The sequence below is a fragment of the Rhincodon typus genome, chromosome 22 (genome assembly GCF_021869965.1).
Source record: "Rhincodon typus isolate 14 chromosome 22, sRhiTyp1.1, whole genome shotgun sequence".
Taxonomy (NCBI): domain Eukaryota; kingdom Metazoa; phylum Chordata; class Chondrichthyes; order Orectolobiformes; family Rhincodontidae; genus Rhincodon; species Rhincodon typus.
This window is the reverse complement of record NC_063353.1, coordinates 11,560,229-11,577,705: the sequence shown is the minus strand read 5'-3', so window position 1 is coordinate 11,577,705 and position 17,477 is coordinate 11,560,229. Positions and strand designations below refer to the sequence as shown.

The following is a 17,477-nucleotide window of genomic DNA, read 5'->3' as shown; positions in this document are numbered from 1 at the left end:
GTCTCCTCTCCACCTATCTTCTCCTTTATCCATCTTCTGTCCGCCTCCCCCTCTCTCCCTATTTATTTCAGAATCCCCTTCCCCTCCCCCATTTCTGAAGAAGGGTCTAGACCTGAAATGTTAGCTTTCCTGCTCCTCTGATGCTGCTTGGCCTGCTGTACACCTTGTGATCTCAGATTCTCCAGCATCTGCAGTTCCTACTAGCTCTGGATAGAGGGGATCCAGTTTTTTTCTTATTCATCAATGGGATGAGGGCATCGCTGGCTAGGAAGCATTTATTGTCCATCCCTAATTGCCCAGAGGGCAGTTCAGAGTCAACCACATTGCTATGGGTCTGGAGTCACATGTAGGCCAGACTGGGTAAGGATGGCAGTTTCCTTCCCTAAAGGACACGTTGTTGTATTTGGATTTCCAGAACATGGTTGACAAGATGCCTCACAAAAAGTTGTCAAAAGGATAATAGCCCACAGTGTTGGAGATAGTATATTGGAATGGATTGAGAATTGGTTAATGGCAAGAAACAATGAGTGGGGAAAAGGGGTTCTTTTTCTGTTTGGTGACCTATGACCAGTGGGGTTCCACAGGGACCGGTGCTTGGGCTGCAACTGTTTACAATATATATTAATGACTTGAAGGAAGGAAGCCAATATACCGCAGAAAAATTTGCAAACAACACGAAAATAGATGGGAAGGTGGGTTGGCAGAGTGATACAAACAATTTACAGAGAGATGTCGATTGGTTAAGTAAGTGGACAAAAAGTTGGCGAATGAAATACAATCTGGAAAAATGTGAAGTTGTTCATTTGGAGGGGAGAATAAAAGAACAGAATATTATTTAAATGGAGAAAACCTGCTGAAAGTTGCAGCACACAGGGATTTGGGAGTACTTGTGCACAAAATACAGGTACAGCAGATCATCAGGAAGGCTAATGGAATATTAGCCCTGATTTCAAGAGAGTTGGAGTATAAAAGTAGGGAAATGTTACTGCAACTGTATAAGTTGCTGGTGAGACCACATCTGGAGTACTGTGAAGAGTTTTGGTTCCTCTTATTTAAAAAAAAATTTCATTTCATTGGTGGCAGTTCAGAGAAGGTTAACTATGATGACACCTGGTATGGAGGGATTGTCTTACGAATAAAGATTAAACAGATTGGGGACTCTACTTACTGGAGTTTAGAAGAATGAGAGATGATCTCATTGAAACACATAGGAATTCTTAAGGAGCTTGACAGAGTAAAAGACCAGAGGACACAGCTTCAGAATAAAGGGTGCCAGTTTAAGACTGACATGAGGAGGAATTTCTTCTCTCAGAAGATTGCAAGTTTTTTGGAACTCCTTGCCACAGAGAACTGTGGGGGCAGAGTCCTTGTGTACACTCAAGGCTGAGATAAATTCTTGATTAGTCTGGGAAATCAAGGATAATGAGGAAAATGCAGGAAAGTGGGTATCGGAAATCTCAGATTAGCCATGATCCTATTGAATGGAAGAGCAGGCTCAAGGAACCAAACAGCCTATTCCTGTTTCTTATGGTCTTATAGATAAAGTTTTCCAACAATCTAACCTCCAGCAGTCCCTAACGATCTTAACCAATGACACAACCTAAACTAAGATCCACAATTTCCAGGCCATAATTCTTTAGTGTTAGTTTGGGTAGATATAAAGGCATTTTTAAAAAGTTTGTATGTTATAAATGGGATCTTAAAGTGCAGCTTATTACAATTATGTCAGGTATGGAAGAACAATGCTATGAGGGCAGACTGGCATAATTTTCACTGGACCAAAAAACTGGAGAGGAGCATCAACTGAATTTTTCTAAAAGAAGGAAAGACTTTCTTTTGGCTGTGTAGTTGATGGTGAGGGATCATCAGTTCAAATAGAAAGTGAAAATTATTTCATGTGGAAGGCTAATGAAGAACCCATTGACGAGTGGCTGAGCCAGGATCAATGCTTTTCTTTCAAAAATGGATGTACAGCTACTGAGAGTGGAGGACACTAGGATTAGTTTTGATTCTTCTAACTCATACAAATGTAATGAATGTTGTAAACTTGTGTGATTCAACATATACAGATCCCTCGGTGCAGTTGGGTGCTAACAGCCGGAGGAATTTCAATCGGATCTGGAATGTAACACTGAAAATGGGAATTGCCTCGTAGCAGCTAACTTTACCAACTCGATGACTCCCTCCCACTTCATAAAACTAACAGCTGCTCAGCCTGATTCCTAGCCAATGCATTCAGAAGGAAAATGACTCGATCCAAATACATTTCCAAAAACTGCCAGCTTCACCTCTCTTCCCCCCCTCATAAATCAACAAATGCAATACAAAATCGGCCTCACGCACATTTGCTGCAATATAATCTCGCCTGTCAGCCAATGGGAAATCAAGGCGCGGTCACGGGTCGCACGGGTGCGCGCTAAATGTGGCCGCGCACAAGGGTGCGCGCGATTTGCAGGTGGAGGTGAAGTTGGTGTTTCGAAACGTTGGAGTAGTTCTACCCTTCAGTCTCAGGTAAGACAACTATTCTGTACTGTACTGCACTGTACTGCACTCCACCCATTGCCTCTTTCAGCCTGATTGCTTTCTGTTATTATTGATGCAGTAAAAATACAACAAAATTAGTTTAGAAAAAAGTTTTCTGTATTTTTTTCTCTTGCTGAAAAGGAAGAAATGACTGCACGTTATGATTTAGCACATCGTTACGTCGTCACTTTTATACTGATAGTTTTGATTAGATATAGTTGTGCCGTTACTCACTGGAGTCCTGTTAAAACTCCAGGCAAATTGCACCCTTGACCATACAGATTCATATCTAAATTGTGGTTAAGATATGTAGGAGTTATGTGAGAAATTCATTCAATTATTTTGTGGGAAGTGCTTTGGATAACTCGGTTGTTTGTTTTCTTTGAAAAATAATTGGGATTGTATAATGCAACCTGTTCTGTGATCACAATGTTAATCTGGTTTTTTTGCATATTGTTTATTGATGGAACCGAGCGTGAAACGGTGCAGAACGTGCACCTGATGTGATTAATGACTTGGGATGGCAGTTTGAAAGTGGCTTAAAGAGCTCAAAGCTAATAATCTCCCAGACATAGTTGGTATTTATGTCAATAGAGACGGAGATTGTGTAGAGACTTGTGTGGTGCTGATAATGATTGGTAATGATGAAGGAGTCACAGGATCTAAGGGTTTGGGGTTAGTGAGCTGGTGTGACAGGTTGAGTATAATCTGCCATTGGGTTGTAAACAGGTTATTATGCCCAATGTCAAATGAAGGGTAGCAAATCTTTATTGGTAAAGAAAGATCCATTCGTCTCACACTAATTGTGTGTGAACTAATAAAATCAAGTCTTAACGGTGAAAGTCAGGAATATTTATATCAAAAAGTACTAATAATCTTGTAACAGAAGTCAGTATACCTCCCAGAAGGGGAAGGTTCCAACTGTAAACCACATTAGCCCCTTCCCAGACAGTGGCTAATAGGTTTGACCTAATTTCCAAAAATGCACCAACCAAATTTGCACACACAAGCTGTACAAGTTTTGAATTAAAAAATGCTAGAGGTACAAGTTTCCCAAAAGTTTTTTTTTTCAGGTTTTCAGAGGAGTGGCTGCGGGGGCAAGATTGCAGCAGAGGCATCCAGGTGAGCCAGTGACAGCAAGATACTTGCGTCAGGGGCTACAGTGGTATGGAGGAGGTTATGTTGGCATGAAACAGAGCATATGGTGCCCACCATTGGGCAGGTTCAGGGAGTCAGAAGCAGAGGGACTGATGTGAGAAAGCTGGAGTTATGATGTGGGTTACAAATAGAACCACTGAAGTTCCCCAAGTTATTTCTGATCCAGCCTGATATCTCAAATTGTTAAGCAACCAGGAGAGGAGGGATGAACTGGCCCTATTTATTCACCTGTCCCCTTGGTTGGTCGCAACAAGGTTAGTTCACGCAGGATCCCCCCCTCTTGTGGATGCTCTTCCCCCGGACCAAATATAAACAGAGCCTTTTAACCAAGCTTTCTTGAGTTCATTTTTAAAAAAGTGAGTTCTAGTTACCGACTATGAGAAGAATTAATAACTCAGCACACATGCACATACATTAACAATAAGTGTGTCTGAAAGTAAATTTTTAAAGCTGTCTCTCTAGGTGATTCATTAAGAATCAAACATTGAATTCTTGGCTTTGCAGTTTGTTGAAATCCTTTTCATAGAATCCCTACAGTGTGGAAACAGGCCCTTCGGCCCAACCAGTCTACACCGAACCTCAAAGCATCCCAACCAGACCCATCCCACTATAACCCACCTAATCTACACATCCCTGAACACTATGGACAATTTAGCATGGCCAATCCACCTAGCCTACACATCTTTGGACTGTGGGAGGAAACCGGAGCACCCGGAGGAAACCCACATGACACGGGGAGAATGTGCAAACTCCACACAGACAGTCGCCCGAGGGTGGAATCAAACCCGGGTCCCTGGCGCTGTGAGGCAGCATGGCCAACCACTGAGCCACTGTGCCAGTGTTCTCTTCCCTTTTAACAGTGGTTAGTTGGCAGCACTCAGAATGAGAGAATCCTTCCTATGATCCTGTTTCCTTTTGAATGTTGTGTTAACTGTCTGGCTTTTAGCATTCATTAATGTAAATTTAATTTTACCTGCAATGCTGTGATGTCTAATAGTTGGTTCTTTGACTATGACCTTCACAACACAATAGTACTCACCCCCAGGCTATTACTTACAAAAACTCAGTTCATTAACATATCCAGACCAGGGTTGAGTCATTTTTAAAAAAATTTTTGTCTATTGCTGGAAAGGCAAAATACAAGAGAAAAAAATCAACAAGACATGGCTTTTTTGCTGAGAGGGGAAAGATAGTCAGTCTCCTCATTATCACTTCATGTTAAGATTCTCGCTGAAGTTTCCCTGATACTCCAAATGTGACCAGTCTCCCACGGGATTTTGCCAGACAACACAGTCTGAGCCATGTCTGAAAGAAAAAAACACATTTCGGATTTAAAACGTAAAGACAGTGCTTCAGGGTGCTGAGCCATTATCATATCACGAGGGAGACCAGTCAACGAGGGCGGGAACGATGATGCCAGTTGTCAGTCAGATCATGGGAAGGTGGGGAGTGTTACAGGCAGGTGTGTGGTCCTGGAGGAAACATTCTTATCCCTTTTAAGTCAAAAACAGTGCTGTAAAAGTAACTACCTAGTCAGCCTTGCCTTACTTATCCCCTGCATGTCCCATTGGGGTGGCACGGTGGCTCAGTGGTTAGCACTACTGCCTTACAGTGCCAGGGACCCAGCTTCAATTCCACCCTCTGGTGACTGTCTGTGTGGAGTTTCTATATTCTCCCTGTGTCTATGCAGGTTTCCTCCGGGTGTGTCCAAAGTCCAAAGATGTGCAGGTTAGGTGGAATGGCCATGCTAAATTGCCCATAGAATCCAGGGATGTGTGGGCTAGATGGGTTAGCCTTGAGGATGCAGGGTTACGGGGGTGGGTCTGATTGGAAACGCTTCAGAGGGTCAGTGTCGATGATGGGCTGAATGGCCTGCTTCCATACTGTAAGGTTTCTATTCCATTTAACTGCCCCCGCCAAACACTGAGCATTTCCCCATTTAAAATAAAGGACTATTGTCCCATCTGGAAACCGAAAGTGAATAGGCCTACAGTAGCCGAAATCTGAATATCTCCATGTAGCTAATTTCAGCAGCTTGTTTATTGTCACTAGGTACACACTTAGGGGGCATCTTGAGGCCTGTATCTTGGAATTCCGAGGACTTTGCTAATGATCTCAGTGGCTCATAAACTGCTTCAGGAAACCCACCAGTAACCATATCATTTTTTGCAGGAATAAGAATACAAGTTGCACACAGTGCTGTTCATTTGTCTGAGCAGGAAACCACATGCAAAAATTAGCAATTTATGAGGACCCTACTCTGTAAGAATGTCTCAGATTGTCAGAGCCCCAAACGTTCATTGGGCCCGTTGCCTGTGCTAATATGGGACCTGATGCTTGATTTGTGTCCCAAAGTGGAAGTTAGATTTCCCTGGATGGAACCAATGCAAGGTTTGCATGCAAAGCTATGACTAACAGGTTCTGAGTCCATAGGCAGGAGCAGAATTGTTTTCAGTAGTAATTTGTAATTTGGTCAAATGTGGGATGTGCACAGCCATTGTCAAACCAAAGGGTCATCCTTGGCTCAGTGGAAAGTGCAGGAGGTCATGCAAGGAGCAGCACCAGGCACACAAAAAAATTAGGTGTTAACCTGGTGAAGCTTAATATAGGACTCCTTGTGTGCCAACCAGTAAAAGCCATCTGCAACGGCCAGAGCTAAGCAATCCCACAACCACCAAATTGGATCAGAGTTCTGCAGTCATGTCATATCCAGCGGTAAATAATAGTGGACAGTTAAACAGCCAACAGGAGGAGGCAGCCCCATCAATATTCCCATCCTCAACAAAGAGGGGACTCTAATGCATTGGTGCAAAATAGAAGGCTGAAATATTTGCAACCATTGCATCTAAAAGTGTCACATGGATGTTCCACTGGTTTCCAGTGTCACAGATACTATCTTCGGTCTATTTGATTCACTCAACATAATAGCAAGAAATGGCTGAAGACATCGGATGTTGCAGAGTCTGTAAGCCATGACGGCATTCTGGCAATAGAACTAAAATCTTGCATCTCCCAAAGTATCTACATCTCAAGCCAAGCTGTTCTTGTACAGTTTCAACACTGGTATCAAGTTGATGATGAGGAAGATTTGCTCATGTCTGCTATGTCCACAAAAAAAAAAGACAAATCCAAATCGAACAATTAGCAGCCTCTCAGTCGGGGAGAAAAGCTCTCAAGTGATTTAGTCATACTTGGCTTAAAGGAAAATGATTGAGATTGTTGCAAGCCAGTCATCTCATCCAAGGGTTCTGAGGAAGTGTCACCCGACCCAAAGCGTTAACTCTGTTTTTTCCTTCACAGATGCTGCCAGACCCGCTGAGCTTTTCCAGGAACTTTGTTTTTGTTCCTGATTTACAGCGTCCGCAGTTCTTTCGGTTTTTATCTCAGTCCAAGGTATTGTTGCAGAAGTTCCTCGGGGCACTGTTATCAGTGACCATCCCTCTATGATAATATTAGAAATTGAATGTTCACTGATAACTGCAGTATTTAGTACCGTTCAAGTCCTTAGATAACGAAGCTGTCCATATCCATGTGGAACAGACCAGGGCAACTTCACGTTTGGCTTGATAAGAGGCAAGTAACATATCTGCCTGCCAGTGCCATTCTAATGGCATCTCCAATAATGGGGAATCAAACAACTTCTCCTTGACATTCAATGGCACCTACTCTTACTGAATCCCAATATCGACATCCTGGGATAACGCAATTACCAAATACTGAACTGGACCAGCCATATAAATACTGTGACAACAAGAGTGCGTCAAAAGACTGGGGATTCTGAGGTGTTTAACTTGCTTCCTAACTCCACAAAATCTGTCCACAATTTAGAGTCATAAAGCTATACAGCACAGAAACAGACCCTTTGGTCCAACTTGACCATGCCGACCAGATGACCTGAATAAATCTAGCCCCATTTCTCAGCATTTGGCCCATATCCCTCAAACCCTTCCTATTCATGCACCCACCCAGATGACTTTTAAATGTTCTAATTGTATCAGCCTTCACCACTTCTTCTGGCAGCTCATTCCATACGCGCACCACCCTCTGCCTGAAAAAGTTGCCTGTTTCCTTTTAGGTCCCTTCTCAATGCTTTCCCCTCTTGCCTTCAACCTTTACCTTCTAGTTTTAGACTCCCCCCACCCTGGGGAAAAGACCTTTTTGTCTATTTACCATATTCATGCCCCTCATGATTTTGTAAACCTCTAATTTACAGGCGTGAATCAGGAGTGTGATGGAGTACTGTCACTTGTGTGCAGCTCTGACAACACTCAACACTACGCAGGACATGGCAGCCCTCTTGACTGAAGGCCCATCCGTCAATCTAAACATTTACTCCCTCTGCGATTGATGCCTACACTGTTGCTACAAGATGCTCCTTCCAAAACCAAATCCCTGCCACCTAGAAGGGCAAGGGCAGCAGACATCTAGAAATAGCACCACTTACCATTTCCCCTGACGGGCACTATGTTGCTGTTCATTTACTGCTGGGTCAAAATCCTCGAATTCCCTTCCTAACAGCAGCTTGAGGATGTACTTGTAGCATATGGACTGTAGTAGTTCAAGAAACTGGCTCATCACCACCTTCTTGAGGACGATTAGGAATGGGCAATAGGTGCTGACCTGACCAGCAATGCCCACATCCCATGAAGAGCTTTATAAAATAAATCATCTGCAGCATCTGTGTGCATCGCTATGAAACAAAGTGCTCCTACCTGGCTTACAGCACTCCTGTCAGCTTAGTAGTACAACACTGTGCTTCTGCAGCAGTGGATTTATTTTTAAATGAGGTTTAGCGATTGTCAGTTTAAAAATAATATTTAAACTTGACACATTTATTTTCTTTTTGCCAGGTACTTTACAATTGTGCAGAGATGGCAGACACTGAAGCTGACTTAGAAGAGCTGCAGTAAGAGTTAATGATATCTACTATATAACGGTTGAATGTAAATGGTTTATTTTGTTTGAATAATATCTCCTGTGTGCCTTTTCTTTTGCCAACAGGGAGGAGGTGGAAGGTAAGACATTACTGATGCTGTTAAATATTGTAAAAAAAAAAAAAAATCAGAATTGGCTTGATATTTCCAAAATTGACAAATTCTGTCTCTCTCTCTCTCATTTTCCACAGAGGAAGCACCAGCCTTGGAAGGTAGGAGACATATATTTTCTAGCATACCTTGGTGTATTTTCTTATGCTGTTTTTATTGTGACGAAGCAGTGAAATGTCCTCAGTTGGAAGTAGAGAGAATTGGTTATTAAAGTGATGCAGAAATGATGCAATATTTTGATGTGTGCATAGAAAAGCATATTTAAGCTGTCAAACAGTCACCAAAAGTAAGTTTTTTTTTGAGAATTTGAATGATTTGTGCTATCTGTAATCCAAATTTCTGAGAGAACCAATTAAAAGTATGAACATTCTCCAAGAACAGTGGTTTGGCAAACGGGCATATATTAGGAAATCACAAGTATGTAAACCATTGTACTCTATACATTTAACAACTAAATGGTGGCAGCTCAGTGGTTAGCACTGCTGCCTGACAGCGCCAGGGACCCTGGTTCAATTTCAGCCTTGGGCAACTGTCTGTGAAGTTTGCACATTCTCTCTGTCTGCATGGCTTTCCTCCCACAGTCCAAAGATGTGCAGGTTAGGTGGATTGGCCAGGCTAGATTCCCCGTATGGGATGTGCAGGCTACGTGGATTAGCCATGGGAAATGTAGGGTTATAGGGATAGGGTGGTTGGGGGTGGATCCGAGTGGATGCTCTTCAGAGGGTCGGTGTAGACTCAATGGGTCAAATGGTCTGCTTCCACACTGTAGGAATTCTATGATTCAATGGTTGCAGAGCTCTGAGGTGCAGCAAGATCTGGGTGTTCTAGTGTATGAATTGTAGAGGGTCAGTATACAGGTACAGCAACTAATTGGGAAAGCTAATAGAATGTTATGGCTTATTGTGAGGGGAATTGAAGAAGAGTAGGGAGATAATGCTTCAGTTACAGAGCATTGGGAGTACTGTGTACAGCACTGGTTGAGGTACTTGCAGAAAGATGTTAAAGCATTGGAATCAATTCAGAGAAGATTTACTAGAGTAGTGCCTGGAATAAGTGGATTGCCTTATGAGGAAAGGCTAAACAGACTTGGCCTGTATCCTCAAGAGTTTAGAAGAGCCAGTTTGACTATATTGAACCGCATGAGATCTTAGGGGTCTTGACTAAGTGTTGAAAGTTGTTTCCTCTTGCAAATACAAGGAGTCGTGTATTAATAATAACACGTCACCCATTTAAGACTTAGTTGAGGAAGAAGTATTTCTCTCGGAAGGGTGTAAGCCATTGGATTCCCTTCCTGAAAAGGTAGTTGATGCAACATTTTAAAGTATTTTTAGGCAGAGGTAGATTCTTGATTACCAAGGGGATGAAAGATTATCTGGGATGTACAGGAATGTGGAGTTGAGGTTAAAATCAGATCAGTCATAATCCTATCAAATGATGGAGCAAACTTGAAGGGCCAATTGGTCTACTGTTGATCCTTGTTCATGTACATTCAAATAGAGAATGGAAAAATATGGGTTGCTAGTACTAATATGTGCACCTGTGGAGACTTTCACTTGAAGGACAAAACAAATATGACTCTGTCATTTGTCTGTCTTCAGAAAATTGGGGATGTGTGTCTCCAATCTGAAGCTTCTGTCCACTGAAAGTCTTGGCTGACAGAACAAGTCATTAAACTTACTCTTTTGTGTCACTTTTTGTTTTAAGTGCGGTAATTAATCTTGAGCACAAGGGAGCATATTTTCCAGTTGGCAGCATTGGTCTCGCTGGCACCAAATGTGCAAGAATGTTTTTAATTCAGGTAGACCTTCCCCTTTACTTGATGTCCATTTCATTAACAAATGGCATGATTTATCTGTCATCCTTTTGTTTCAAACCAATCTCTAAGTGCTTGACAGAAGTTTTAACCTAATCTAAGTGGTGCAGGTGCCAACCTTGCGACACAATAGCCTCAATTGCCAATCAAAAGCTATCTTGATATCCACATCTGATCTTGCCGACCATTTGGAATCACTTGTTCATGATTTATTAGACTGAAAATCCCGACTACTTCTTAGATGCATTTTCTTTTTATAATTGGTCCCGTCATTCAAGTTAAGGAATTTGAATGCATCGAGAGAGAAATTGAATTTTTGTTTTGCTAAGTGATTTGTACAACCCCATATTACAAAGGAAGTGTGTTTCTTGCCATATTTGAAAAGATTTAAATCAGCTAGGACAGCCATCTGAAAGAAGCATTGAAATTGGCAAGCCTCACTGTTTCAGACTGATCTTGTGATATTGCTCTGTGCCTGATTCTACCAAGAAAACATGATGTGGAATAGCCTGTAGAGATGGCATTTAAAGGGATTCTTCCCTCTGTTTTAGTTCAATACCTGGTTAATTATTGTAATGACTAATGGAGTTTTTGTTGGATGAATGCTGGCTACAAGTCAAGTATTGATTCTTATCTGAGTCACTAGCTTGGTGACTTAGAAAGTTTCCTTTACTTTGCTTTCAACACAGTTAATATTATGATAGATGTGCTGTTGGAGCTGGAGGATGAAGAGGATAAATAACGATAATTTCAGAGACTGGTTGTTTTACATGAAAAGGGTGAAAGAGTGAAGGTAGGTGCAGGAGGCTGTACACCATATGGATTTTCAGGCATATATTGTCTACCTGGACCTGTAATGAAGATTATAGAATGATATTGAAGCTAATCATTACAGTTGTTGTCATTGAGTGTAATCTCCTGTTGCACTATTGGTTGAGGCCACACTCAGGACATGAAGACCACTTGTGGAGGCTGTAAATGCTGATAGTCCTGGTGTTCTGCTGTACATTTCTACTAGGCTGAAACAAGTGGCATCAGCATGCTTTGATCTATGCTGCCGCATCTTGGATGTTACAGATGTCCTCGATGCTAAGAGGAATTAATTCATTTTTATTGGCCACTGGGGCAGCAAAGGAAGAAAGAGCTGGGAACTTTGCAAGGATAGTAAGGTTTTCATATTGCTGTTAACATATTTTGCAGTCAAGGAGATTTGACTGTCTGATTATCTAGCTAGTGTGTAACAACAGCATGCAGTGCATAATGCATGTTTGTGACTGCCTTCCTGGTAGCATTCATCCATCTTCAATCAATTGCATTTCATCCAGGACGTTCAGATACATCAGATCTTGGTGCCAGGCAAACCAGATGAGAGCTAGGAGACTTTCCTTGCTAGTAATACGCTGAGCTTATTTGCGTTTCTGTCAGCACATGGCTCAGCGTTTCTATCATCAGACTTTTTGAGGACACTTTTTTTTTTTCTTTATTCATTTACGGGGTGAGGGCGTCGCTGGCTAGGCAGCATTTATTGCCCATCACTAATTGCCGAGAGGGCAGTCATGAGTCAACCACATTGCTGTGGGCCTGGAGCAAACTTGAAGGGCCAATTGGTCTACTGTTGATCCTTGTTCATATACATTCAAATAGAGAATGGAAAATATGGGTTGCTAGTACTAATATGTGCACCCGGGGAGACTTTCACTTGAAGGACAGAACAAATATAACTCTGTCATTTGTCATGGGCCTGGAGTCACATGTAGGCCAGACCAGGTAAGGATGGCAGTTTCCTTCCCTAAAGGGCATTTATCTCCCTAGTGGTGAGCATTGAGCTTGGAAACTTTTGTCCAGTGTTGGAAAGATTTGTTTCTCTCCTTTTTGTTGACCAGGACACGCAAAACTGTGCCAGAAAATGTGGGTGTAGCGCTGTTTTATTTTTTTAAAATCTCTGCCACTGTTGAACCACTTCTTTGGAATATGGGCATCATTGGCATTTATTGTTTATCCCTCAGTGTCCTTGAAGATGATGGTGAGCTGCCTGCTTTGACTCTAGTATTTTAAGTGTAAGTTAGCAACATTCACAGTGTTGTTGTGGAGAGAGTTCCAGGATTTTGAACTAGCATTGGTGAAGAAACAATCATTTATAGTCAGGAAGGTCTGTAACCAGGAGGGCAGTGTGCAGATGGTGACATTGCCATTTTATCTGCTGCCCATGTTCCCCTGGCTGGTAAAGGGTGGAGGTTTGGAAGATACTTTTAAAAGAGCCTTAGTGATGTACATTCCTGTTACTCTGCCAGTGGCTGAATGTGGTAGATGGAGCAACATCGAGCAGACTGCATTGTCTTGGATAGTTTCAAGCTGCTTGTGGTGTTGAGGTGCCCTCAAGGCAAGTAGAGAGTATTCCAGCATACTCCTGATCTGTGGCTTGTAGATGTTGCACAGATTTTAGGGAGGCAGGACGGGAGTTACTCGACTCAGAACTCCCAGCTTCTCATCTGTTGTAGCCATGGTATTGTCTGACCGGTCCAGTTCAGTTTCTGATCACTGGTAACCCACAGGATTTTGATGGTAGAGAATTCCATAGTGGTCATGCTGTTGAAAGTCAAAGGGAGGTGGTTAGAAAGTAAAGGCTGTTGTTTGGTGCTTGTGTGGCATTAAGATTAGTTTTGAAGATTGCAGTCAAGATGCATCTCCAATTTTTAGGAGTTGTAGTCTGCTTTTAAATGACTTTGGGAATGAACCCCTGCCACCTCTTTGTTTGTCCCTGCCTTCCCAGACTGCAATGCAGGAAGAAGGGAGTGCCAATGAATGGCACAAGTGTTGGCAGCTCACCAAATATCAATCAAATTGTGCGTGAGAATGAACATGGTTTCATTCTCCTGTTGTTGGCACATGAAGTATTTGTGAAATGACCCTGAGTGAATTTTCCGAAATTAGCACAGACCAGGCATAATCTCGGGATATGTGATCTGAGCTGTCCTACATCTGTTAGCATATTAGATAAACTTGCTGACTTATTGGTGGTGCCTTGCATGAATTTCTAAACAGAAACAAAAGCATCTTTAAGTTAAATATTCTTCTTTTTAGAAGAAGAAGAAACACAAAATGAAGAGGTCATCTTGGAAGAAGGTAAAATTTCCTACATTCTTAACAAAATTGCAATTATCTCTGCTTTCCACTGTCCTGTTAATAATGGTGGTCTAATCATAGGATATTGAGTACCTTTTGTGGGTTAGTTTATTTAAAAAAAAAGTAAAAGACATTGCAAGTTATGAAACAGACATTGAAGCAGAGCACCTGATGTCTGTGTGTTTGTTGCACATCCACAGCCAGCGAAACCGGAAACATTATGTGTACATGGTTCATGAATTCTTAAAGGTGAAGTCTCTTCAAGAAATTTAGAAGACTCACCAACTATCAACCTAGTGTAAGGCCAACTTTAGATGGGTATTTCTTGGGTAGAGCCACATACAGTTGGAAATCTTGGGTATGTTATGTCCTGTTGTCCACTGTGAACTCCTGTAGGTCTCTGGTTCACGAACCTTAAACTAGTCCCCACGAACACAGCCTTTGCATCAGTTCGTTGTGACTTGAATTGGGGTGAGAGATTACAAATTCAATCCCTGTGTCAGCATATAAATGCATTATTTATCATACCACGATACTGAGGGAATATTGTTCTTTTTTTTTGAAAGGTGCTGTAACTTTGCAGCATTAGATCAGAATTCTTTTCCCACCTGTATCTGGGTACGTTTAAAGATCTCAAGACCGTATTCAATGGAGAATATGTAGTTGTTGTCCTGATCTGGATTTATTCCATAGTTATCTTTCTATTAAACAAAGACAATTTATTAGCAGATTGTAGCAATTTATATGACGGGTTGTAGTAATTTGCATTCTAAAATGCTTGGGGCAGCTGACCTCTTTGTTCGTTTTGACCTCCCATAATTTTTTTGAAAGTTGAAAAGAAATGATCTTGCCGTACTCCAATTTCAGCACTAAACGAAACTAATATTTTAAGTATTTGCAGACCTTCGAATGGTTTTGAAATGATCATTACTGACTTGCAGTAGGTAGAAAATGAATGTTGATTAATACGTGGGGTATTCTAGAGGATTTATGGGCATGACTTTGATTTGTGAGAAATTGCCAAGATATGATCCCTCAAACTACTAGGGTAAATTATAAACATGAGGTGCTGAGTATCCATTATATCAGCTTATTACTGCATTTTGACTGAAACGTTCAACAATTTATTATACTATATACTGTAATTGAGAGAGAATGTTCATTGGCACTATTTAATGCCAATGCATCAGCAGTATATTTATCAAAAGAAAGTGAGCAATGGTGTGTAGTATGTGCCTGATTTTTCAGATCCAGACACAGATTTCTTCTCATTTTTCTTTCCATATCCCAGAATCTGATTCTTCTGCACTTCAGACTGAACAGCCAGTTCTTGAAGGTACATCCTCTGTCCATGTGCTGGTAACATATTTGACTAAAGTGCAGTCTCGGCAGTGAAAGTTGTCATAACCTTGCAGAATTTTCTTGTTTTAATCATGACTGGCTTGTAAGATGGTCACTTTTTTTTTGTTTTCTCTGATGCATGAATATAGATTATTTTGCAGATATGCCCAGAAAATAGATTGACTTAAATTACACTTGGTTTTGTGTTGTTGTCACTGAGTAGTGAAATCAACAAACATGATATCTAGTACAGGATTGAAAATATATAAGCATTTGCAGATTTTAAAAATCAAACCAAACCTGTCTAAAACAATTACTTAAGCTGTGTATTGTTTGTAACTTTTTAATGCTCTGCCAAGCATGTAAAATTTAGAGAAGTATTAACGTTTTATGTTTTACTGTACCTAACTCAAAATCTGTTAGGGGTGGCATAAATGCAATTTTAAAACATTGTAACACAGAAGCAAATCAACCACCTGTTCTGTACCAATTTGATTTCCCTTTTTTCCAAAACCTTAAAATTAAATTAGCTCTAGTATAAAATAGCAGGTTCACAATTGCACAGTTTAAATGTTTTTGTTTTAATTGCTAAATTCCTAAATTCCTATCTTCTCTTTGTTTAGCTGAAGAAGAATCAGGTATGTTAAATTTTAATGGCTTTGTTTTGTCTGACAGTATTTATATGGAATGAATTCTACCTAATAGGATTACAAATGGTTAATTTTGGACTTTTATTTCAGAGCTTTGGCACAGACAAGTATATATAATTGAAAGAGTTTTTGTCGGTGGAAATCAAACCATAATTTTTCTTTTTTTTTTTACAAAAGAGTAACTAAGGTATGTCCATATTAAACCTCAACTGCTCGACTAGACTGGATCAGTACTTCAGAAACGGAGGCATACTGGGTACAATTCCAATCAAGACTGCTGGGTGCCCAGGTCCAATATAAAATAGACTTGACCAGTACATAATGATTACCTGCAACAGAGTTAAAGTAACCTTAACCCTATCACGGGCCTGCAGCCAAAAATAAATTTCTAACATTGACCCTGATTGTCCAAAAATGCTAGATTTTGGAAATTGGAATCTGTCTTGTAATGGATCAACAACCTAGCAATAATTGGGAATCGGGACACATTAGACGAAGTTAGAGAGATTAGAGGACCTTGTGATGGGGTTGGAATCCTTCCTGAGAGATGGTCTCTGGGCGACATCTTTAGGCGCACACTTGGATCTAGGAAGTAAAGCACTTGCCAGCTAAACCCACCACCTTATGAAATTGCTGTGTTTCCTGACGTTTGGAAAACCTTGTTGACTAAGGATGAAGGTTTACATGATGCTCACAGCCTCATTTAACATGTTTAAGACTGCAGCCCACCCTCTTGCATCAAGTTGGTCACCTATCCAGCTTCCAATCTCAGCTGGAGCCAGAAGTGGATGTAGGTCAGGGTTTCCGTCTTTAACCTTCTACCTGGCCCGTTTTTGTTGTAGGTCTATAATTGAGAAAATAATATCAGTAGCATTCTTTGTTTGGATAGTTTTACAGAAGGGATTAATAAGTTGTCCTGGTAAATCTGTCAAAGTAATGTCTAAATCTGATCGTTGAATAGGATCTAAACAGCATCTATGTATTTGCGAGTTTATTTTTGCCAATAATGGTACTTTGTTTTGGTTCCAGAATTTTAAAAATAAATGCATTTAAACTCTTAGACTGTTCTGGTTAGGTTGGAACTTTTGGGTTTATTGGACTGGACTTTTGAATTACTAGTCCAGTAATAAACCGCTCCATAAACAGAATGTGTATCACTTCTAATTTGCATTTAATCTCACCAAATTTTAAGTTTTGCAGAATTCAGGATAAATGTGTGCATTCATAGTTGTGAATAATTTAATAGTAGTTTTTGAATGTAATAGTCTGGCATCATGCATTCGATAACATCCTAGTTATGTTTTTCTCTGTTACAGAAGAGACAAAGCCGAAACCAAAGTAAGTCATAACTTATGAGCACTTGTAGAACTCTAGCTGAATGGTATTGAAATATGTTGTGGAATCTGTCAAATAGGAAATGAGATCTGGGCAGCAAATTGCAAATGCCCAGCCATCTGTTATGAAGATCTCTTGATTCAAGATACTCCCTTTTATAAAATGCATGTATCTCCAGTTGATTCACTGAATGCTATCAAATTGGCATGACAGCTAGTCAGTGTGAAATCTAATGAACTATGAGTGCTCATGTGTGCCTAAGCTGGTGTTTGATTAAAAACCAGACAGTGAACTTTATCATTGTGTTCTCATTAATGCCAGATTCTAGACATCAAGGTGGATAGAAAATTTCTACATTTAAGCTATCTCTGTTGGGCCAATCTTTATTCTGCTGTGTTGAATGTTGTGTGAAATTGGGAAGTGGCTTAGCTGTGGGCCAGGCCCCCTAGAGGAGGAAAATGATTCACATTTTGGACTCCGTTATAAAGT

General features: G+C 40.8%; 1 protein-coding gene across 2 annotated transcripts in view; it reads left to right on the top strand.

The window, feature by feature from the left end:
- Window positions 1–2,406: 2,406 nt before the first annotated feature.
- LOC109927979 (troponin T, fast skeletal muscle-like) overlaps window positions 2,407–17,477 on the top strand; it is a 45,944-nt gene continuing 30,873 nt past the window's right edge. Inside the window, exons 1-9 of one of the 2 annotated variants that reach the window (XM_048610063.1) lie at window positions 2,440–2,511; window positions 3,597–3,645; window positions 8,532–8,587; window positions 8,683–8,696; window positions 8,807–8,827; window positions 13,621–13,662; window positions 14,954–14,998; window positions 15,627–15,641; window positions 16,970–16,991. In XM_048610063.1, the coding sequence (XP_048466020.1) occupies window positions 8,553–8,587; window positions 8,683–8,696; window positions 8,807–8,827; window positions 13,621–13,662; window positions 14,954–14,998; window positions 15,627–15,641; window positions 16,970–16,991 (194 nt within the window). In that variant the 5' untranslated portion in view covers window positions 2,440–2,511; window positions 3,597–3,645; window positions 8,532–8,552. Of the gene's footprint in view, window positions 2,512–3,596; window positions 3,646–8,531; window positions 8,588–8,682; window positions 8,697–8,806; window positions 8,828–13,620; window positions 13,663–14,953; window positions 14,999–15,626; window positions 15,642–16,969; window positions 16,992–17,477 lie in introns of both variants that reach the window. The other variant, XM_048610062.1, reaches the window with a different exon arrangement.